The 25,570-nt window shown below is 37.7% G+C and overlaps 1 protein-coding gene and 1 long non-coding RNA gene across 3 annotated transcripts in view; one reads left to right on the top strand and one right to left on the bottom strand.

The window, feature by feature from the left end:
• LOC148998553 (uncharacterized) overlaps window positions 1-8,799 on the top strand; it is a 63,535-nt gene extending 54,736 nt beyond the window's left edge. Inside the window, exon 2 of the long non-coding RNA XR_016168770.1 lies at window positions 8,520-8,799. This is a non-coding gene — a long non-coding RNA (uncharacterized LOC148998553). The remainder of the gene's footprint in view (window positions 1-8,519) is intronic.
• A 434-nt stretch (window positions 8,800-9,233) lies between these two features.
• On the bottom strand, window positions 9,234-24,345 carry LOC148998552 (uncharacterized). Of its 2 annotated transcripts, XM_089131758.1 has the most exons (4): window positions 24,321-24,345; window positions 24,108-24,156; window positions 12,009-12,081; window positions 9,234-11,019 (listed from the first exon to the last, which is right to left on the bottom strand). In XM_089131758.1, the coding sequence occupies exons 3-4, from the start codon at window positions 12,065-12,067 to the stop codon at window positions 9,372-9,374; spliced, it is 1,707 nt and encodes a 568-aa protein (XP_088987884.1). In that variant the 5' UTR covers window positions 12,068-12,081; window positions 24,108-24,156; window positions 24,321-24,345; the 3' UTR covers window positions 9,234-9,371. The 2 variants fall into 2 exon arrangements, with proteins under 2 accessions (XP_088987884.1, XP_088987885.1); XM_089131759.1 differs by lacking the exon at window positions 24,321-24,345 and having other exon boundaries at window positions 12,009-12,093.
• Window positions 24,346-25,570: the final 1,225 nt, after the last annotated feature.

Here is a 25,570-nt window from a genome sequence, read left to right as displayed (position 1 = left end):
CGCTGCCATTACTGAATTGAAACTGATGCGCTTACATCAACGTCATCTTTCTCAGCCACTCCCTCTATTTGCTGATTGGTCCTACAAAAAATTGGTTTCTGGAAACCTAAGGATATGGAGCGATCCCAGACGTAGTACAGAAGTAAAATGAAATTGAGCGGAAGTGCGTAGGAGGGCGCAGCCAGGCTATGATACGAGCACTTTAATGTCTTTATCTCATCTCTGTTGCGAATGTGAGGGGTCTCAGCTTTCAGAAGAGGAAAAACGAAGCCTATAAATGAGCAAAAAAGTTTCTATTTCTTTTTCAACTTCAACTTCAACTTTTATTTATTTATATAGCACATTTAATAGCAACGTTCATTGCCCAAAGTGCTTCACAGGTAGCTCAAAACAGTAAAACATTTATCTGTAAAAGTGTGTGTGAGAGTAGACCATACACTCTTCGACATACTCCACGTAAAATATAGTGAGTACAGTGTAGAAAGGAATCAAAATAATGAAACTGAAAATGGTTAAATTATATATGTACACTGTAACAATACACTAACTAAAGGCTAGGTTAAAAAGATAAGTTTTTAAATGGGACTTAAAAATTTCTATTGTTTGAGCTTGCCGGATATTAGTGGGGAGATTATCCTTGGGGGCTCATAGATCATAGCTTGGGGGCTGCAACTGAGAATGCTCGATCACCCCTAGTCTTCTTTTTGGAGTAAGGGACTGTCAGCAAAAGTTGATTTGATGATCTTAATGTCCTCCCCGATTTGTACACTCCCAGGAGGTCGACAATGTAGTCTGGGGACATATTATGCAAGGCTTTAAAAACCATCAATAAAATCTTGTATTCAATCCTATATTGAACTGGTAGCCAATGAAGACCACGAAGTACTGGGGTAATGTGATCCCTTTTTTTAGTGCCAGTTAAAAGCCTTGCTGCGGCGTTTTGCACCAGCTGAAGACGGCGCAGTTGGCGTTGACAGATCCCTGCATAAAGAGAATTGCAATAGTCTATTCTTGATGTGATAAAAGCATGGACAACGACTTCCAAATCTTTAAAAGTGAGAAGGGGTTTTATCTTAGAAATCACTCTAAGCTGATAAAAACTGCTCTTTACAACAGAGTTTATCTGTTTGTCAAAGCTAAGTGATGAGTCGACTATAATGCCAAGATTTCTCACACTATCTTTCACCGTCATATCAAGTGGAGCAAGTAGATTGGCTATCTTCTCTTTGCAGTTTTGTGGGCCAAATATTATAATTTCAGATTTTTTTTCATTGAGCTGGAGAAAGTTTTTAGACAGCCAAATTTTAATCTCATTCAAACAGTCCAACAAAGGCTTGAGGGACTGTTCGTTCCCTACTTTGAGAGGTAGATAGATCTGTGTGTCATCAGCATACATATGATAGGAAATATCAAAACGGCGACAAATAGATCCTATGGGACACATATAAAGAGCAAATAATGTAGGACTCAGAATAGAGCCTTGGGGGAGGCCATATTTTAAGGTTACTGCAGAAGATGAAACATTTGCAAAGTTAACACAAAATGTTCTGTCCTGTAGATATGAGTGGAACCATGTTAACGCTCTTCCATGAATGCCAACCTCACACTCCAACCTTTTTAAAAGAATCGAGTGATCAACAGTGTCAAATGCGGCACTGAGATCCAGTGTAAATAAAACAGCTGCCAACCCAGAATCAGTTGCTATTAAGAGGTCATTTAGCACTTTTACCAGAGCAGTCTCTGTACTGTGCCTAGATCTAAAACCAGATTGGAAGTTATCTAAAATATCATTCTCACTTAAAGCTGAGGTAATTTGAAGTAACACAACCTTCTCTAAAATTTTAGATACAAATGGTAATTTTGAAATTGGGCGAAAATTATTCAAATCGGTGTAGTCGAGGCCAGGCTTTTTGATTTGAGGAGCAACCACTGCTTGCTTGAGACAGGGTGGAACAACACCATTTGATAATGAGCCATTCACAATAGATAGTATACCAGGGCCTATAAATGCAAATACATCTTTAAAGAGTCTGGATGGAATAGGATCCAGGGGAGTGGATGACAGTTTCAGATGTTTGACTATATCTGCTAGTGCTGGAAGAGAGACAGCATCAAAGTGATCCAGTAGGGAAGAACATGGCCTGGGGGTTTCTAGAACAGGGTACAAATCTAGAGAGGGTATTCGTTCTCTTATTAGTTCAATCTTTCTAACAAAAAAGTTCAGGAAATCCTCACAGGTATAGAGTGTAGATTCAGTTAAAGACAAAGTGGTCGGGTTTAGCACAGTGTTTATTGTGAGAAACAGAACTCTTGGGCAGTGCGCTGTTCTACTTATTAGATCAGAAAAATATTTAGTTCTAGCTGCTTTAGCTGCGTGCTGGTAACTGCTGAGCGTGTCCTTTAGCATTTCAAAGTAATTTTCCCCAAAAACAATACAAGAGAAAAAACAAATGTCTTCCCTTGAGGTCCAGATGTTTTAAGATGTTTTAAGATGTTTTTAAGAGTTCTCGATTTCTCCACTTTAAAATGACGAGGAACAGATTGTTTTTTCTGAAATAAAGTGTAGTAAAAAGTTTGAAATTATGCTTTGCAATGTAGTGAAGAAAATGTAAGCTTCATACACACAAATAGTAGATATAACTCCAGACCCATTTTGCGGTGTCATTTAGTTATCTTACAACTGCATGACCAATAACACCATCTGTAACTATATGTTTCTTGTCATGTGACTGATAACGACTTAATTTCCTTTCTCATATGGTGATATAGATACTCTAGATACCATGGACCAGATTTTCGCCTCAGCGAGGGGACCAATCACAGAACGGGGAGGGAGCAGCAAGACCATGACGACGTCTATGCGACACACAGAAGCAGGTTGTTCATATCTATGGATCCAACATGGCAGCGGACGCAATGTTACGTTTCGAAGCAGCCTTAGATATTGTTCTAGTTTAGAACGCAAATAAATCTCTGACCCATCGTCTTCTTCCTCGTCTAATTTCTGTCACTCTACATACGTCATCTGGTATAATTGAAACGATTGGCTATGAGCTATGTAAGGCGCATTTGATAGACGTTCTTAGCACCCAATAAACGTCTCTGGGCATTCGTAAACCACGCCTCAAATACGAGAAAATGAACATGTGGTTCCCAGACGTGTGGTCTGTCATTAGCCAGGCTATAATTGACTGCCATTTTTTTAAACTTCCTGATAACAGCATTACCAAAATCACCATGAAACTAAAATTAATTATCTAACATCTTCACCTTTTAAAATATGACTAATTTTACTCTCTTGTAAAAATTGTTAATGTAAATTTAGTAATTAATTTAAATTTTAACCAGTGTAGTAATGTCAACCGATTTATATGTGTGTGTCAGAAGAATATTATACCCAGCCAAATAATTTCAAGATATAAATTTGCTATAAAAACAGCATTTTTTTTTTTTTTAGTGCGGTATAAATTAAGCATTTAAATGAATGGTATATTAAGTTGTCATATACAATAAAAGAGCATGCACAGTGAAAGGAAATAAAAATGATCACTAAAAACCTGTCTGACAACACTGACTTGTGCTCAGGAGTAGAACAGACAACTTAATTTCTACACACACTGCAAGGGTCACAATATTTGTGTTCTGTTTTTATTCAGAGTCGTGCAACGAAATCTCATTCAACTGTATATCGTGAATGTACTGTTGAATGACAATAAAAGTCTGTCAGTCTGTCATATGACATCACATTATGCATGTATGTTTATAAGAAACATATACAGTATTTCAACATATGAATAACACTTTTTAAATAGCCCACTTAAAGTGTTTATTACAAATGCATTTATAAATTTGCATTGCATTCACAATCCTTCAGCCCCCCAGCACCCCTACTGTGAAAAGTGTCAGGCTGAATAATAGTCCCTATTAAATCCATCCCTACCAAATCTAAAAGGAGATTATGCAACACAGAAATGTTGTTTAGAAATGTTTGAAACCTTTAAGTTGGATCTCTTGCACTTTTCTTGAAAATTAGCTTTTATATGTATTCCTTTAGCAGCCTTTAATCCAAAGAAACTTAAAAAAAATTAGGAAAACAGCAACGAAGAACATGAGAAGTGTTAAATTCAAAGTTTCAAACATTGTCCAGAATAGTACATGTAGATTGAGGAACATCAGAAATAGTGAAAGCATACAAGATTTGCATAAAGCAGGACTCAGCTCACAGAAGAGAAGAGTTTCCAGTAGCGCTGATAAACACGCCTGAACATCTGATTTGTTAATCAAACAAGGATGCGTGTCACAGACAGAGTCTGCTCTGAAAAGGTCCACTTTAGTAAAAAAGAAGTATTAAAATATTTACAGTGATTTCATGGGGAGCATCTCATGTTAATTGTCTTATAACATCATGAAGAATCAGAAAACAGAAACTTACATTATTTCTCTGATAGATATCTGCTTTTTGCTCCTATCATCATCCTGGAATGAGACTGTTGATAAAACGACAGCTATTTTGTTAAAGTAAATGTTATAAACATTGGACAAATCCTCTTAAATCTATCTGCTATATTGTCTAATGTTGTTATTTAATATTGACAATGTAAGAGAAGCAGTAGGATGATGGGAGGTCAGTCTCGCTGATGATGTGGAAGTTTACTGCAGATGTCTATATCAGTGACATGAAGCCGCTTCAGTAAAGCCAGACTGAACACAGAACAACCTAAACTACAACTTTTACAACTTTTAATAATAACTCATAATGGAATGGACTAAATGTTTTAACATCCTAATTCCTATTTTAACTCAAGTTTCTGTCAGTTTAGTGTTTCTGTCTGCAGCTTTAAACCATGATTATTATAACTCATCTTATGCATCGTTCAGCACATCACATCATTTGTTTATTTCTCTGAACAAAAGCCTTTTCATTTCTCCACATCCTTTCTCTGTGTAATTATTAGGAACATGTTCATTTGAATGTGCTAGAGAGTGGGGAGTCTGTACAGTAGCCTACTGTATATTGCATTTCCATGGCGGCTTTACAGGGAAATTCATCTCAGCATTTACATTCTCTGACAGTACAATTTGTTTTACACATTCTTTCACTTTCAGTACTGTTCAATAGCATGTTTCTGCATCCCAAACACATTTAACACACACTCTTTTAGGCCCTTTCACACCGGATGCCTAACGAAAAAGCGAAACGGAAAAGCGAATAGTTCGCGTCAAAACCATTCACATCAGCCGCGACGCGAAGTTGCGACGTTCATAGCTTCAACATTCCAAAACATTCGCACGAGGGTGAACACCTGGATATTGCTCTGTTGCAGAAAAGAGAAAACGTAGAGAAAACGTACTATATACTTTTTATTATACTAGGTGAATAAATATAGATTTTATATTAGATGTCTTTTTGCAGTGATGTTAACATGATGCTTTAAATTGTTAATAGGCTTTATAAAAAAAAAAATCCCAATCGCTAAATAGCACATTTCCAAATAGCTGGGTTTCAGTCACGTGGTTATGATGATGCGTGGAATTCAGATGGAGGGCAGGGAGTGAAAAGCAGATGGAGGAAAGTCCGTACTGTACTACTTTACACGCTATTACAAGATAAAGATATAAACAAAAAATCAAACATATGTTGGACGTGATCCTTACGTTATGAAGAGATTTTTCAATTGAATTGAAATATTTTCCTGCCATCGAGGCGGTAGATATCAACTACCTCGTCTTACAGACATAATTTGACTTTACAAAGTTCGGAAATGTTACACGTTACACAAACACTCAGCTTCGACGAAGTGATCACTAACGTTACACACACGGGCAATTTCCCATTCGGCTCCTCCCTACCGCAGACATAGGTTTGCAAGCCGTTCTTCAATCAATTTCTTGCATTTTCGCCCCTTATGACCAACAATTTTGGTAAACGATATAAACTCCTTGTGATTTGATCGATTCAAGTAACCATAAATGACTCAAGACACAGGCATTTTGAGTGTGTTATAGTGCTTTCTAAACACAGCAAATCACTGCCCTCTAGTTTGTATTTCGCGCCATGGCAACCCAGTGGCGTGACATCATATGAAAACAAGCTATAAGCACATAAGTCCATTAGGAAAGATTAAAGATGAATGTGTTCTTACCGCTTCGATCTGGCAGCTTCGATATGGGTCTTCTCATTAATTATGGACATATGTCAGTAACTCCTGGCAGGTAGCTCACTTTCACCAGTTCACTTTTTAAAAGAAGCCCACAGTTGCGTGGTTCCTTGTCCACGCAGCATTCATCAGAGCAAATACCCTCTCCACGAAGAGTTTGAGTGTTTGTGATGGCTCCAGTAACATCTGTGCTGCACATTTACTCTGTTTTCTTGTTACATTTTTTTTTCATTGTAGAATTGTGGACGAAAAATTAAATGCGGGACAATGCTGTGACTTGTGGGACGTGGGACAGCTTCTTCATCACCATCATTATCATCCAATGAAGACAAGCTTTTTTTTTGTTTTATTTAAAAGCAGAAAAGAAGGTTTTGGGTGCACCCGATCTTATGAGAAACATAGAAACATACGGCAGAAGCGTATGGCAGTCTGCGTAAGGTGAGCTATCCTATTCATCAGGGGCTACGTTAAAATGCAAACAAATAAACACTTTTAGTAAACGGATTGAAGGCTCAAATGGACTGAAAAGCCTTGTAAACACCGAACGAATATACGAATACGAACGAATGAGCACAACGTCCCACCAGTCCTTGTTTCAGATTTTCATTCACAGACGACTCGACGCTCAAGCAATCAGAAGATCCGTCATTGTTGCGGTCACGTCACCTTTGTTTCCTTGTATATGATTGGCTGAAGTCTTTTCTTTCGCTTCAAAAGTAAAAAAAAAAAAAAAAAAAAAAAAAAACGACATCGAAGCGAAAAAAATAAACTGATTTCTCCTATACTCATATATAAAAACCTCTCCCTTCCAAGTATGATCTGGCCCATTTTTGGACTCTCCCAGAAAGCCCTACGCAGTTTTCCAGCCTGTCAAGAAGTATGTTGTGATCTACAGTGTCAAATGCAGCACTGAGGTCGAGTACAGTACTGATAATTTGCCTGTATCAGTATTTAAGCGAATATCATTTCTTTGTGATAATATAAAGGTAAGGTAAGTCTTCTCATCTCAGCCATTAAGGTGTCAAACGAAATAAATGTACTTAGTGTTGTGCACAGGCATTTAGGTCTACTGGCCATCGGGACTACCGAGATTCCCTACCGAGGAGATTCCTTGTGTCTGACATGCTTTTTGGGCCGATACATTCATTAGCCTACTTATTTTTTGTCTTAACTGCCCATAAAACTTGTAGATCGGCAGCCCATTCGTTATGTTTTGCTTAACTGGCGGCACTGAGTTGCTTCCAAGTATAATATATAGCTATAGCTTTAATTTTCGAATCAATCTCGTCTAGGGCAACCAAAGGGCTAGAGCCGGTCCTGCTAACAAGCAATGTTAAACAGACAGACTCCAGACGATGCCTTTGAATATGCTTTAGATTTAAAAGTTCTGCTTTCCCCTTGTTGTTGATTAATTTCATGAAAAAGAGACACCAGTGATTTTGCCAAGAGATCTCTCGTATTTATTTATAATTTTTAGAAGACATAGATTGGAGGAATAGACAGAGTTCCTCATTTTGCATCGTTGCCATCTCTTCCTGCTTTCCGAACAAAAGGGCTCAGTCTTTATACTACTGACCAAGAAAAAAAAACTATATCACCATAGTAACACATAGATTACCACAGAAACCATTTACCCATTTACCCATGGTTCCCATTTACAATGCAATCCCAGTGGAAACTATACACTGCATATACTTTCGGTCTCACTCCAACATACATTTTCTCATACAGTCTAACTTAACACAAAGTTTCCTAAAATCTCTCCCACATCCTCAAAACAGTATAATTCACAAAATGCAATGATTACAAATGATTATGCATGTATACAAAAAGTAATAAAACAGATGCATAATACTTCTGATTATTAATATTAATAAAAAGTAATAATAGTACTAAAAACAACATCAAATGAGATTTTCAATCTTCGCTTTAATCACGGCCGGAGGATCTCAGAAAACAACGCATTCTCACCCCAAGGCGTCACCTTTGACCATGCTTCAATATTTGACGTTTTAGGCGCCCTTTAGCGTCACTTACATGACGCGATCCTACGGCGTCATCTAACTGGGGCTAAAGGAAAGCGTCAGTTAGAGGACGCGGTTAGGTTTAGGTGTGGGGTGGGGGTAGGGTACAAGCGATCCTAGGGCGTCATCTAACTGACGCTAAAGGGCGCCTAAAGCGTCAGATATTGAAGCATGTCCAAATGCTTCCCAAGGCGTCAGTTAAGTGACGCCTTGGGGTGAGAATGGGCTGCAGAAAAATATCAGAGAGAATCAAACCAGCAAAAACAATACAACAGTTTTTATAGAATAGGAGGATGGCAATATGACATGATACATTATATCATTTCCTGTTCACTAGGCATAAAGGAGAAGAAAGGTTAGATGTTAGAAAAATGATTAGTTTGATATACAATTTACTAATTTAAAATTTTAAAATTTAAAATTTTAAAAATATATATATTTTTAAATCCATCACTAACCAGTGCACAGCATCTCAAATGTTGTTTTTAAAATTTTGAAATACCATCACCAAACTGAGACACAATTGCGTTCACAAACATTAGGCATCCAAACTCAAGATAACACGACAGCGTTTGTTATTGAGTTTCGTCTGCACGCTTTGAGGCGCAAGTCATTTATTATGTAGGGCAAAAACAAGTCTTCCCTGTTTGCATCTTTCATTTTTATTAATTATCCTTTTGCGGCACTTTACCAGAATGTGACGATTGTATTCTCTTGAACGCATTGGATGGAAACAGTGCTTTATTTGCCAATGTTTTATGTAATATTCTAATTTTGCACATAAGTGTAATTTAGAACGGTGAACAGTGGCCTTTCCATGAGTAAAACTAGATCCAAATTAATTCACAGCCATTGATACAAACACAAGACTGTTTCACCAAGAAACCTGTTCAACTATAATACAACCTTAATTACAATAATAAAGGAAAATCAAACATACAGAAAATGCAAACATAGTACATAACACATTTCATTTCTTCCACAATTACTAAAACAGTAGAGACTAAATAAAACAGTACATATTTAAATAATAGTCATTCATCAATGTTATTTCTAACTATTATGTGTGGTTACACTTTTCATATATTCAGTCATTTGATCATGTAAAGTAATTGTGAGAATCATTTTCACTGATGGATTAATATCTATTCTGCTCTTTCATCATGTATTTTCAGATTTGTTGCATTTATTATTTTTTATCACGACTGAAAAAGCCCATCATAAACTGTAAAGCCCCTTTATTTTTCTTCTCTTCTCCAGCTTTCCTCAGATCCTGCAGGTTCTTCATCCATTCCTCTTTTCCCTCCTCCTCCTTCAGTCTGGGAATCAGGAAATCCAGATGTTGAAGAGTGAAAGCGCTGTCGGCTTTTAGTGCGATCTTAGACAGACTCACGATGGCCATATAAACTTCATACAGCAGTTTGGACTTTTCTTCTTTAGTCTTCTCCAGATCTCTGATCAGTTGTTCTTCTATTCCTGTTTTATTCTGTGACTCTTTCATGATACTTTCATGTTCCTCTTTAGTAGCATCATATTTGTTTTTGTCAAATCTGGTTTGAGGCTTTTCACTTTTGCATTCATACTCGTGTTTGAGCTTGTCAAATGTCATTGTGACATTCTCTGTCCTCGTCACATATTTTTTGTTCTCTTTGACGTGTTCGCTGTAATGACACTTTCCAGTACACACAGTGCAGTGATTGTCTTTCATGACCCAACACTGTGAGGGATATATTGCCAATGAGCATTCCCACTCATGACAGTTTTCCTCACAGACGGAGCAGCAGGTCGCCTTACTGTTCCACAGCCACTCATTTACAATTGGGACTTTTACTTTGAAATCTCTCTTGACTGTAAACTCAAAGTCGTCACACTTCTTGATCTTGTCTCTGTTCTGTCTGAGGATTTCCTGAATCTGTTTCAGTTCATCAGTTTTTGACTCCTTCTCCTCTATTCTCTGCCTCAGATTAGAGACACAGGCCTCGAGTCGTCTTCGCTCCTTCAGAACATCTAATGTCATCGCAACACTTTTTCTGTTCTTTTCTTCCAGGAGTTTGAGGAACTCATTCATGCTTTCTTCTCCCATTCCCCAGGCTGTTCTCAAACCTTGCTCATACTTTTTGTCTCTTTTCTCTTTCTGTCTGTTGCTGAATAAGAAGTGAACAGGTTCTTTGTCTTCTTCTCTTCTGCAGGGTATTTCTGCTTTCTTAATGGCATTGAGAGCATCTGTTGGAGGTCCTCCATCTGAGTGTGTGAGTAGAAACACGATGTTCTCCTCTATATCTCTACCAAACAGAGACAGAACTGAGTGAAATATGTAAAGCTCTTTTCCAGAGAGACGATTCTGAGACGCCTTCATCACAAAACACACTGCATCAATGTAATGAATCCCAACATCCTTATCTGAAAATAATTTGGTCAGATATTTAGAAATCTCTTCATCTCTCTCGAATCCTTCAGTGTCTCCGTATCCTGGAGTGTCAATGATGGTCAGAGATGTTGGGTTTTCTTCAACAAACGCCTCATAAACCGTGATCTCAGAGGTCTGGGATTGTGACTGATCTTTATGTTCATCTTCTTGTGTGATTTGATAAAACTCTTGATCCTCAAACTTCACTCCCAGTAAGTAGTTGATCATGGTGTTGATGATGGTGGTTTTCCCAGCGCCGGTTTCTCCCACCATCAGGATGACTTTATTCTGTTTGTTTCTGTCTCTTCTTCCATATGTCCACTGTCTGACCTTTTTATCAGTTCCATTAACATATTTTCTTTCTGTGTTCAGACGATAAAGTGCTGGAGGTCCTTTATTAGGATTCATCAGTGTAGCATCATGACGTGATCTACAAAAGAGAGAATTAGCAACAACATTTTTAAATGGCCATTTATTAGTATATTGCCTGATTTGCTGTGACAGGATGGCAGTTGCTTATAACTGTCAGTTGATTTTTTTTTTCCTTTTCGTTTCCAAATACTGATTATTCTTTTTCATTCTCTTTGTTGGGTTTTTGAGAAGCTTGTAAGTTTAAAAAAAAAAATAATAAAAATAATTCATTGATGTGACCTAAAGGAGAACTCCGGCGCAAAATGAATTTTTGGTCCAGTAGCACATCGGTACCTAGTCGACTGTTCTCATGATAATCGAATGTAAAGAGTTTTATCTCTAAAAACTGTTTATAGGGCATAGAGTAATGAAAAATAAAAATTGCTAGTTAATACCACTAACAAGGCTCAAAATAGCCCCACACTAACGCAGTAACATAATGAGGGTCCCTACATGCAAAATGAAGCATTGAGAACTTTGTTAGTGTACAGACAGTTTAATAAGAAGATACTTTATAAAGACAGTTCACTTCGTGTATACAGGCGGCACCATCTTTGGAAAACAGTCTCGACAAGTCGAACCACGAACGCTGTTCATACAGTTCAGCTCACTTGGCACGCGTTCGTGGTTCTCAATGCTTCATTTTGCATGTAGGGACCCTCATTATGTTACTGTGTTAGTGTGGGGCCATTTTGAGCCTTGTTAGTGGTATTAACTAGCGATTTTTATTTTTCATTACTCTATGCAATATAAACAGTTTTTAGAGATAAAACTCTTTATATTCCATTATCATGAAAACAAATCTCAGAGAACGGTTGACTAGGTACCGATGTGCTACTAGACCAAAGGTTCATTTTGCGCCGGAGTTCTCCATTAATGAACGGTCAGGGTTCTGAGTCTGAACTATTCTTGGAGACGCTACTTCAGTGTACTTTTCTCTCTTACTTTTTAAATTTGGACAAATTTTTGGACCAAACTATTATGTTACATTTGTATTATGACACTTACCTCTTGACATGTGCATGTTGCTGTTTGGTCTGGTCAGACTCTCGGTTACTGTTCGACATTGTAGCAGTTGAATCTGTAAGATAAACTATATATTTTTTTACAGTTCAAAATAAAGGAAATATGACTTAAACAAACTACCAACCCTAAGTATTAATCTACAGTCTATTAATTGTTTTGTGCTCCAGAAATGAATGATGCTTCAAATCATGTGGTCATGTTGAGATTCTGCGTGTTTTCTAAGGTCTTCTCCACATGGGATATGATTATTTCTGACAAGACAATTGCTCTCTACTTTAAAATAAATGAATACATAAAAAAAAAAAAAAAAAAAAAAAAAATCATGTCCATCTAGAAAAGAGGAAAAGTTTTCGGAAATGTCATTAAAGGGACAATATGAAGTTTTGAGGTATTTTATTTTATAAAATGAATATTTTTATTCATAATCATATCCTCAATGGTGTACAAATACCTCCGCTAATTATCTGACTTATACTCATAAACAAATAATTTATTATTTTTATATACATGGGTCCACGGAGGCTTCCATGTAGTTCCACCATCTATAATAAAACTATAATAGCAGAGAGGGACATAAAGTAGTAGGCCAACGTATTTCTACAGCCTGTTTTCGTTCAAAGCCAGCATGACGTGACTGAACACAGCAGAAGCGGAGGAGTAGAACAGTGAGCACTTCACGGCCCTGGCAAGTTTAAAAGGCTGCATTGCACTGTTATTTTTCGTACTGGAACATTCGTTTGTTCGATTCGTTTGTTTGAAATAACAAACTTGTTCACCCGAAGGAAAACTCAACAAAGTGCTATTAGAAGACATCCTGTCATAGGTTTTTGGTACATAACTGCTACCGTAGATGCTAGGGGTGGTACGGTTCACAAAACCGACGGGTCAGTTTGTATCACAGTTTTAGGGTCACGGTTTTCGGTTCTGTACGGTTCTTGTTATTTTTTTTTCTTTTAATCTTTAATGCTCCAGAAATGTACTTCAGCATGTGATATATAGCTTAATTATTGTAACACCACGCCAGCAGAGGGAGCCCTCTCCTGAATATTGACTGGTTGCCGCTCCCTCTGCTTCTACTTTCATTTCCTGTTTGGATGGTATTTCAGAGGAGTTTGTGTGTTTGCACATTGTGAAGTATTGCCAGTTCATCTGCTTTACCAAGCGTTACTTTTGGTCTCTGCATTCTGACCTTGTGTATGATTCTGCCTGTTTATCTGATTCACGCCCTTTGGATTATCCTTCTGGGGCTCGTTCTTCGTACGTCGCTAACTCAGTTAGCTGGATTTGATTGTTGGCGATTTGCCATGATCTTGGATCGTTTGGTTCTTCGACGCTCATCCTGGACTTGTTGTCATAGCAACAGGTCCGTCAGCTTGAACCTGCTCGCGAGCAGGCTTATTTCATGTAAACAGGATTAGATCACGGCTGATACGGGAAGTCCTTCAGCGCAGTGTGACAGTGTAGCCTAATTTCTGAGATTTATTTTTGTTTTCTCGTGAAACGATCGTCGTGAGGGTGTCGTTTAAATACATTATTATTTTGTTGGAAATGCACATTAATGTTCGATTCGATATCGGGCTTCAACAACAGCACAAAATGTTTGCATTGCCCTAAAATTATTTGCGAGTGGCTTCTTTTACACTATTGGAGATGCATAGAACTTGATAAGCTTTCTGTCGTGCCATTCACAAAGTAGTGCTCTTAGTTTTTTTTTTTTTTTTTGCCAACTTAGGGTATATTATAATTTTTAATGAAGATAATGCAATCATGATGACCATGCCGATTATGACTTACAGTCCCTCAGGCTTAACTTACGTGATTGGTGCCATACACTGTAGACTACACACATGTTCCCATCAAGGCCTCAATGAAGGGGTTTTGTGAGCAGAAAGGGGGCTTATACAGTGCAGCCAAATTACTATTACAATTTTTAATATTCCAGATTTGGAATATTATATCACTTTTTTTAAAAGGCATTTGACTGAGTAAAATCTTTTAGATGGTGTGTGACCATGTTCTATATCACAAATCAGTGCGAAAGCAAAATGGCCAGGATCTGTGCTTGACTCAAGAATTTTAAGAGATTCACATTTATGAACATTTTTTGAACATGGTAAGGAAAATTATAAATATCAAACTCACGGTATTACATACACTTATGCTGAGAACTGCATTTTTCCATTATACAGGTGATAACAACAGGATCCTGCATGGAGACAGGTGTTTTATGACCCCATTCCCTGACCCAAACCCCAGACCAGTTACAATGCAGCTCTAGGACAAGGGCACACAATGACATGAGCTTTGGCCAACTAAAGGGAAGATTTCAGGGTCTGAAAAGCCTGAGGGTTGCACCTGACTGGGCCTGTGACATTGCATGTGCCATATTACACAACACTGCCAACATCAGAAAAAGAAAAAAAAAATGTTTAATTAAGCCTAAAATAAAAGACAAGACAAATTTGCAAAACTCTATTTGCTTAGAGTTTTATTTCAATAGTTCTTTGTAAAGAAAAGCCAGTTATTCAGTCATCTTTTTAAAAGAGATATTATGCAAGGTCAGCAATAGTACTCTGTGTGATTTTACTCTGAAGTTTATTTTGAAGCAACTCTATTTCTAGTGCAATTTTTTTTTAGTCAAGTTCTGTTTCTCCCCCTGATTTTTGTTTTTTCAAAATACTCTATTTTCTGTTGACTCATATAGGGAACGAATTTAACCCTGTGTCGTTTGTGTCACACATGCCTCATGCAACAAATAAAAAGCAAAAGTTTTCTCTACACTGCCCACCCCTGTATCACTGCTGTGTGCAGACTCTTCTGTACATGTGGACTACTGTCAGAAATAATAGGCATAGGCACAAGTAGAAATCAATTAAAGCCATCAATTCAATTAATTACTTCCTCCAAAGGACAGTCATCTGAGAAGTTTTCTTCACTCTCCAGTGCAATGTGATTGATAACTCATGGCAAAATATTTTTTACATTAACATAAGTTTATCAGTTTTTACTTTCACAAGACAAAGCAATTTATCATTACTCAAGATTTAACAGTTGAAATGACTAAACCAGCCAATTTGGATTTTAGGTCTACTTCATTTAATGCAGCAACAAATTATTTCACAGTGTACAAAGATCATTTAAATCTCATTTCCCAGTGATGAAGGTGTTGCTAATACTGGTCCCTGATGTGGCTCTGGAAGAGCTGAACCCAGGGATGCCCTTCACAACAGGGCAATTCACATTCAACCCAAGGGTCAGCTCTTCTGCCAGGGTCAGGAGCATCATTATTATTTTTTTCTCAGCCTTTTTCCTGTTTGCTTTTATAAACAGACAATCATTTATGGCTTTCATTGATGGCTTTCACTGAGACGTGGCTGTCTGTCACTGACCTGGATTCTACTGTGTACATTGATGGTTACGGGGTTCCGATCCGTTTGGATCGTGACCCGGAGATGACGGGGAAGCGTCACGGCGGGGGTGTTTGCCTGTACATCAATCCGAAGTGGTGCAACGGCGCCACTGTGCGCGAGCGGATTTGTTCTCCGGACATCGAGCTGTTGTCGGTGTCTGTGAGACCATTCTACCTGCCTAGGGAATTCCCCCAAATATTTCTGACAGTAATATACATCCACCCAAGAGCAGATATAAAATCCGCTTCTGATGTCATATTTTCAGTAGCTCAAAAACTACAATCTATCTCTCCTGATGCCCCGTGCTTCTTTTTCGGTGATTTTAACCATGTCAACTGTAAAGGGACGCTGAGTAGTTTCTACCAGTATGTCAACTGTCCCACTCGGGGAAACAAACTATTGGATCTCTGCTATGGCTCTATCAAGGGAGCCTACAAGTCTGTTGCAGGTCCTCCTTTAGGTTTTTCTGACCATAATATTGTGCATCTTTTGCCCACATACAGACCTGTTTTACATCGAGACAAAGTGCAAGCACGGGTGGTACAGGTATGGAATGAGGAGAGCACTATGGCCCTACAGGGCTGTTTTGACTGTACCGACTGGTCTGTTTTTCAAGATTCATCCAACAACATTGATGAATTGACTGATTCAGTATGCAGCTACATCGCTTTCTGTGTGGATTGTGTGATCCCAACCAAGACAGTTGTTTCCTACCCTAATAATAAGCCTTGGATATCTAAAGAACTGAAACATCTGTTAAGGGAAAAGAGGTCTGTTTTTAAAAGTGGGGACAAAGATGCATATGCTGTAATTAGGAAGGTAGTACGAGCGGAAATAGTTAAGGCTAAACTTCATTATAAAAAGAAAATTGAGTCTAAATTCGATGAGTCTGATCTTAGATCCGTGTGGAATGGAATGAAATTAATGACAGGTCTACACAAAGGCACTAGCACTGTGTCATTAAACGGTTTTGATTCTAATGAGCAGCTAGCAAATGAATTAAATAGTTTTTATATGAGATTTTCCAATAGTGATTTTAGTGAAAAAAACAGTCGCATGGGTGATAATCTGTTTAGTGATTGTATTCTTGATTTTGATATTGATGCGTGTGAGGTCAAATCATTATTTAAACAAACTAATGTTAGGAAAAGTCCTGGCCCAGACCACATCAGTGGTCGAGTCCTTAAATCTTGTGCTGGTCAGTTATGTGAGATTTTTAAAGTGATTTTCACTCTATCACTTCAGACGCAAGTAGTGCCTAAAATCTGGAAACATTCTACAATTATTCCTGTAGCCAAGTGTAAGAACCCTAAGGTCTTAAATGACTTTCGACCTGTAGCTCTCACCTCATTGGTGATGAAGACTTTTGAGAGGTTGATTAAGAAGGAGTTACTGAGGCAGGTGGAGGAACAGTTAGACCCTCTCCAGTTTGCTTACAGGGCTGGCAGAGGTGTTGAGGATGCAATACTCACATTGTTAAATTCCATTTATCAACATCTGGAATCCTCAAAAACTCATGCAAGGCTCCTTTTTATCGACTTCTCCTCTGCATTTAATACCATTCAGCCCTTCTTGTTGGCTGAGAAACTTCAGTCTATTTTTAATTTGAATTCTAACTTAATTGGCTGGATACTGGATTTTTTGTCAAATAGGTCGCAGTGTGTTAGGGTAAATGGTGTTTTATCTTCAAAAACCCTTACCTCCACTGGCTCTCCTCAGGGCTGTGTCCTTTCTCCTCTGCTTTTTATTTTATATACAAATGACTGTAGGAGTAAGTATGATAATAGGCACTATGTAAAATTTGCAGATGATACCGTTATAGTGAGTCTTCTAAATAATGAGGAGGATGGGCATGGCCCTGTTGTTGATGATTTTATTGCGTGGTGTGAAACCTTTTACCTGTCTATTAATGTCTCCAAGACAAAGGATATGACAATTGATTTTCGTAGATCACAGAATAATGTCTCACAAACTGTTATCCAGAACATGAATGTTGAGAAAGTAGATGAATACAAATATCTAGGAACGATCATTGACAACAAACTATCTTTTGAGAGCAACACAGTTGCTGTCTGTAAAAAGGTCCAACAGAGACTTTTCTTCCTGAGGAAGATGAAGACATTCAGTGTATGTAAGACTCTGATGACTCTGTTTTACCAGTGCTTTATTCAATCAGTCTTGACTCTGTGTATTGTGGTGTGGTATGGTGGCCTTTCAACGATCAATAAGCATAAGCTAGTAAGGCTGGTTAATGTTGCGTCTAAGGTGGTTGGGGTACAGCTACCACAGTTGCAACAGATATACAATAAACGGGTCCGGGGTAAGGCTAATCAAATTTTAAATTACTCTGATCACCCACTTTTTGGGGAGTTTAATTTGCTCCCCTCAGGTCGCCGTTTTAGGCTACCCATGTTAAGAACCAGACGTGCTAGGGATTCTTTTATTCCTGTGGCTATAAGGAACCTGAATTCACTTGAGTGACATCTTATGAATTCTTATGGTACATGTTTATTTACAGCCCATTCTCACTCCCAAAGCGTCACCTAACTGACGCCTTGGGAAGCATTTGGACATGCTTCAATATCTGACGCTTTAGGCGCCCTTTAGCGTCAGTTAGATGACGCCCTAGGATCGCGTGTACCCTACCCCCACCCCACACCTAAACCTAACCGCGTCCTCTAACTGACGCTTTCCTTTAGCGTCAGTTAGATGACGCTGTAGGATCGCGTCATGTAAGTGACGCTAAAGGGCGCCTAAAACGTCAAATATTGAAGCATGGTCAAAGGTGACGCCTTGGGGTGAGAATGCGTTGTTATTTATCAGTATTTATTTTGTCATTATTTATTAGATATACTGATCTGTGTATTGCATTATGTTTGTTTTGGTCATTTGATTCTGGGGAAGGAGTGTCTCTATTGATTAATTGATTGACTAATTCGATGTGTGGATGTCTTGTGTCGTGTTTTTAATGTTGTTGGCATCTAGTGGTGCTTTTATTTCTTGTTTTTTTTTAGATCCTGCTGCAGAGTAAATTTCCTTTCTAAGGATAAATAAAGTGAAGTATAAAGTATAAAGTATAAAGTATATTTATTTAACAATGCCTTTTTAAAAGAGACTAGTAGGCCTATAAGGCCTAAAATGACCATTAAGTAGAATATTTTTGTACTTCACTTTCACCATGTCCATTATTATAGTGTGGTGACTCGACATTACAATGAACAAAGTAATTATGAAATTATGAAAATAAAAATAAAATAATAATAAGTTATTAAAACATCTAACATGGTCACCACAAACGCATTTAATTTGTCTTCTAGTTTTGCCAGCACTCTCTCCTGGCTTTTGCACACTTTGAGGTGTTCCCTGGCGTTTTAATTAAAGACTGAAATTCGGCATAACCTTGCATTAAAAGCGCTTGCTCTGCTTGGGAGAAAAACTGGGCGTGTTCCTTGGCCATGCTGAACAGCCAATAGCAGCGTTGCTGATCACTGGTTCTGCTATCGATACATGTCCCCTTTTAAACCAACGCGAGAACGTGCAGTTATCTCAGATAACTCAATCCAGCTATACTAATCATAAACAGGTGTGTTCGAAGAACCCAATTAGCCGGATCATGATTAGCACGATGATATCATCTTAGATGTCTCATTTGATCTCGGATGTTTTAAGCAACGTACGAAGAACGAGCCCCAGATCTGGTTGCCTGTATTTTGGACTGATGACTGTGTTTGGACCTTCTGCCTGTTTTCTCATATCTGCTTTTTGGATCACCCTTGTATATATTGCTAGATCGGACTGCTATTGTGATTCTGACCTATTGCCTGGCTTAACATTCCTTCCATTACAACCTGCTGTTAATAAACAATCACAAATGGATTCTAATGCTGCCTCAGCCTCGTCCTTGCAATTATCCACACTTTAGGATACAGTATACAGTATAAAATATATATATATATATATATATATATTCATGCAATCATGCACAAACTGTCTCTACAAGAACTTGTGCATTTTAATCACACAAATCTTATTTACACAAAGAAACTAACTTGCATTTATCAACTGCTGACTTTTGTAGCTCTTACAAAAATTATATCTTTTAAAAGAAAAAGAGAGGAACTCTTAAAACACTGTCTTTTATGAATAAGTCAATATACATGAAACCTCATTGGCTATAGCAATGGCAAAGGCCATAAACATAAAGTGAAACATAAGTTCAACCTCAACACAAAAACAGTATAAACAATGTTTCTATTCCCAGAGAGTGAGGGTACTTTTTTCACTTAAAAATTAAAATGCAGGATTTGGAAACATATGACTGGAGCTCTTATCTAAACATAAAGTGCCACTGTAGCGTTATATTTAAATATCATAACATGAAATCCAACATGTTCCCACACACTGGACAATATCGCACGATATTGTTACGCGCATCTAATCAGTAAAGCCGGTTCCTTGATTAGTAGTAAATCACCTTCACCTGCTTTCAGATGGAGCGGCATTTACTACAAAGAGCCGTAGTTCACTGACAAGCTGAGCCAAATCGCGTTAATATCGAGGACATATCGATAGCGATATTTAACCTCCTAAGACCCGAGTTTTGGGTGGAAAAGTCCAGGGGTCAGAAAGTAAAAGTACTGCCACATTTTTATTCCACCCACAGCAAAAACTCCAGTGTTAAATGAACTTTACTGGGAGTCTCTTTGGATCCAGACTCAAGAGTGTTAAAGTTAATGAGATAATTAAGTGAATAATTGAGTGATGGTTGAGCATTATTGAAGACACCTGATGATAAACAGCAGAATCACTGAAGGAGAATGTCACATTTTTAAAGTCACCATTATGGAGATCAGTGTCTGCTTTAGTTAAACTCTTGACTCTTAAATCATTAACTTTAGATGTTGTATGGCTGCTGTACACGAGATATAACAGCCAGATGAACAACAAGGAAAGCTGGTGCGCTGAGGTTGGTTATGTTTTGACATTATCATCATTTGTCAGGAAACTCATTTGTAGAGTTTAACCTTGATTACACAGTATAACATTTTCAAAAATGTAAATATTATCCAAAAGATTTCTTAAAAGCTGTTCTATTCTAAATACTTTATGGGCTCACACAGACATCAAGAATCAGCCTGTGATTCTCAACAATGGTGACAATTATAAAGCATGTTGCAGTTCATTCTGGGTGCCACCAATCAAAACTCATTCATGGCTCCCATCATGCATTGCGGTATGAATAAATAATGATCTGAATTGTCTTAGTAATTTCCTTTCCCTATTTGAATATTCTGCTTGTAACCATTGTTGAGATTCATACACTGAATCTTGATGTCTGTGCGTGCCTAAAAGAAAGATTTTTTTTTCAGAACAATGTTTAAAATATCATTTGGTTTATTTTGAAAAATCTGGATCTAATATTATAAATCACAGTGATGCTGTTATGATCATTGCACTTTTAAATCAGAGAGTAGGCTTTAAATGAGTTCAGTGATTCAGATCTAATGATGACTGTCCTAACATGATCTTGAACATCTGATCTGATCTCTTTTTCCATCCAGCTGTTAAAACAGCTAAACAAAATCTTTAGTAAAGCATTTAAAGGTCACCTGCCCAACTAAAGCAAACACTGATCACCTTAACGGTGACTAAAAATATAGATTTTCTCCTTCAGTGATTCTGCTAGTTACCATCAGGTGTTTTCAATAATATCCCAATCATCACTCAATTATTCACTTAATTATCTCATTAACTTTAACACTCTTGAGTCTGGATCCAAAGAGACTCCCAGTAAAGTTAATTTAACACTGGAGTTTTTGTTGTGGGTGGAATAAACTTAGTAAAGGCGATCTCTTAGAGATAGGGTGAGAAGCTCGGTCACTCGGGAGGAGCTCAGAGTAGAGCCGCTGCTCCTCCACATCGAGAGGGGTCAGCTGAGGTGGCTCGGGCATCTGTTCCGGATGCCTCCTGGACGCCTTCCTGGGGAGGTGTTCCGGGCACGTCCCACTGGGCGGAGGCCCCGGGGAAGACCTAGGACACGCTGGAGAGACTATGTCTCCCGGCTGGCCTGGGAATGCCTCGGTGTCCCCCCAGAAGAGCTGGAGGAAGTGTCTAGGGAGAGGGAAGTCTGGGCATCTCTGCTTAGACTGCTGCCCCCGCGACCCGGCGGGATAAATGCCTCGTGCGCCTGGCGCAAATCTAAAAGAGGTTGGTCTGAAGTAGCTTCATTATTCATAGGTGTGGTTTGGGTGTAACGTGAAATAAACCAATCCGAGCGCCATCCAACATACCCTTTAAAGGTGCCATATGGGATTATTGAGGTAAAAACATCCAAAAAATGAGCTACACACATCAAAAGAATGAGAAGAAATAAGTGCAATGATGTCATTAAAAAACTGACAAGTTATAGTGCTGCCGAGATATAAACCTAAATTAGCATGCTAAATTACTAGCCCCGGCCCGGCAGGTGTCGTAATACAGGTGTCGTGACTTGAATGATTGATAACTCAGATGGAACAGCTAATTAAAAAATAAAATATATATTATAAGGGTCAAGAGCCCAACTAAAGCAAACACTCATCTCCATAACGGTGGCTTAAAATTTTAGATTTGTTTTCTTCTGATTCTGCTTTAGGTGTCTTCAATAATGCTCAATCATCACTCATTTAATCACTTAATTATCTCATTAACTTTAACACTCTTGAGTGTGGACTCATATACACTCCCAGATGTGTTAATTTAACACGGGAGATTTTGTCATGACGAAGAGCCGTAGTTCACTGACCAGCTGAGCCATATCGCATTAAATATCGCTATCGATATGTTCTCGATATTAACGCGATTTGGCTCAGCTTGTCAGTGAAATATGGCTGTTTGTAGTAAATGCCGTTCCATCTGAAAGCAGGTGAAGGAGATTTACTGCTAATCAAGGAACCGGCTTTACTGATTAGATGCGCATAACAATATTGTGCGATATATCGCCCAGCCCTAGTTGATTTAACCTCCTAAGACCTGATTGTCCACATACGTGGACATCACATTATTGGTTGTGTGTCCAGGGGTCAGAAAGTAAAAGTCCTGCCATAAGTTTATTCCACCCACAGCAAAAACTCCAGTGTTAAATTAACTTTACTGGGAGTTTCTTTGGATCCAGACTCAAGAGTGTTAAAGTTAATGAGATAATTAAGTGAATAATTGAGTGATGATTTGGATATTATTGAAAACATGATGTTAACTAGCAGAATCACTGAAGGATTTATATTTTGAAAATCTATATTTTTAGTCACCGTTAAGGTGATCAGTGTTTGCTTTAGTTGGGCAGGTGACCTTTAAATGCTTTACTAAAGATTTTGTTTAGCTGTTTTAACAGATGGATGAACAAAGAGATCAGATCAGATGTTCAAGATCATGTTAGGACAGTCATCATTAGATCTGAATCACTGAACTCATTTAAAGCCTACTCTCTGATTTAAAAGTACAATGATCATAACAGCATCACTGTGATTTTATAATATTAGATCCAGATTTTTCAAAATAAACCAAATGATATTTTAAACATTGTTCTGAAAAAAAAACTTTCTTTTAGGCACGCACAGACATCAAGATTCAGTGTATGAATCTCAACAATGGTTACAAGCAGAATATTCAAATAGGGAAAGGAAATTACTAAGACAATTCAGATCATTATTTATTCATACTGCAATGCATGAATGTGTTTTGATTGGTGGCACCCAGAATGAACTGCAACATGCTTTATAATTGTCACCATTGTTGAGAATCACAGGCTGATTCTTGATGTCTGTGTGTGCTAATAAAGTATTTAGAATAGAACAGCTTTTAAGAAATTTTTTGGATAATATTTACATTTTTGAAAATGTTATACTGTGTAATCAAAAAGGTTAAACTCTACAAATGAGTTTCGTGACAAATGATGATTATGTCAAAACATAACCAACCTCAGCGCACCAGCTTTCCTTGTTGTTCATCTGGCTGTTATATCTCGTGTACAGCAGCCATACAACATCTAAAGTTAATGATTTAAGAGTCAAGAGCCCAACTAAAGCAGACACTGATCTCCATAATGGTGACTTTAAAATGTGACATTCTCCTTCAGTGATTCTGCTAGTTAACATCAGGTGTCTTCAATAATATCTCAATCATCACTCAATTATTCACTTAATTATCTCATTAACTTTAACACTCTTGAGTCTGGATCCAAAGAAACTCCCAGTAAAGTTTATTTAACACTGGAGTTTTTGCTGTGGGTGGAATAAAAATGTGGCAGTACTTTTACTTTCTGACCCCTGGACTTTTCCACCCAAAACTCGGTCTTAGGAGGTTAAACATTCTGGATATTTATGCAGAATCTCAGTTATACACTAACCAACAGAATAAATCACAAACATAAATTTCAAATGATTAATGCGATATGGCTTAGCTGGTCAGTTAACTACGACTCTTCGTCATGACAAAATCGTTGTCATGTTGTTAATTTAACACACGGTTTTGTCGAGACGTAGAGCCGTAGTTAACTGACCAGCTGAGCCATATCGCATTAAATATCGCTATCGATACGTCCTCGATATTAACGCGATATGGCGCAGCTTGTCAGTATCGCCCAGCCCTATTTTCAACCCCATTTCCTGTCATTGTAGTAGTATATTCAGCTCACCTAGAATCTGCACCGGGTGCTGAATTGAAGGTTGCAGAAGATCAGATATCTGCTGACAATAAAATAATACATTAATGCTTCAGAATAAATGTTTATTTGTAAAACAGTGTTGTAAATAAACTAATCCGTTTAAATATAGGTGTAAGAGGAGGAATATCATGTCAAGACCTAAATGAACTACTTAGAAGAAGAAAGATGAATATTCATACACACCTGGAGTCAGTGAAGAGTGTCTGGTTGAATGATAGTCAGCTCTGACTGAAAAACTCTATTTATGGATGAACAAAGTCCCTCCCAACCAAATCTAATAGGGTAGTTCGCTAGACATTCTTCCTGCCGTGTGTGCGTGCTTTCAGAGATATGATTATGACACCTGCAAGACCGGGAATGCATAACTATCACCTTTTCACCTGAGATAAATATTTCAGAAAGTTGTGATTACATTTTGATTGATTTCAAATTATTTCTATCCTCTTTTTTTAAACATGTTTTCAAAATATGATCATAACTGACAAAAGATTTCCGATGGTACAATACAGATCAAAGAAAGAAAGAAAGAAAGAAAGAAAGAAAGAAAGAAAGAAAGAAAGAAAGAAAGAAAGAAAGAAAGATTAAACATTTTTAATCAGGCAAGAAACAAGAAACTTGTTTCAAGAAACTGGGCAAGAAACCGTTATAATTCTTTGTTTTTACAATTATAAAATGTATTATGCTTATGCATTATGTATTATACATTCTTTGCTAGATTGCATGACTTCTTTATGATTAATAGTGTTCCCTATCCAGCTTATTGTGTTTGTAATTAGCCTCAGCTTTCACTTCAATCCATCAGACTGTAATGCTTTATTCAATCAATATTCAGAAGATCTGTTTATTATTAATATTGTCTTTAATAAACTACAGTTTTAATTATGCCAAGCCAAACACTTTGAAATGTGTTTTTTTTCTATGCAAAATGACATGACTTCATGAAATGTGAGTGCTTGTTTTCTTATCTGCACACAGTGTTTAAAGTAACTCACCACACCCATCTATGATCTGATTCTTATAAATCACGTGACATATATATAAAAAAAGAAACTAAAATGTAATATTTAAGGCCCAAATGAAATTTCAAGAGGGCCAACCACCCATAACAATTGGTTATGTCAGGTCACAAACAGACTGCATGGGGGAGCTTGGTTTGGAGGTGCCTGTGGTGGTGACCCAGTGCACTCTTTAGAGGGAGACCCAATGGAGCTTAGAAGCTCAACTACGGGGCTTGGGTGTCGCTGGTGGAGGTGTGAGGGAATCAGTGGGCAAAATTGCAGAGCTAAATTTATTGTTATTGGTACTATTGTCACTGTTGATGTGGATTGCTAAAGCTAATGCTTCAGTTGTTGTCATGAGTGTTAGGGTTAGGGGTTAGACAATACCAATATTGTCATTGATAATACCACCACTAATGTATTGGTGTTGTTATG

The sequence above is a fragment of the Pimephales promelas genome, chromosome 1 (assembly GCF_988280905.1).
Source record: "Pimephales promelas chromosome 1, fPimPro1.hap1.1, whole genome shotgun sequence".
Taxonomy (NCBI): Eukaryota; Metazoa; Chordata; class Actinopteri; order Cypriniformes; family Leuciscidae; genus Pimephales; species Pimephales promelas.
This window is presented reverse-complemented; position numbering and strand designations above follow the sequence as displayed.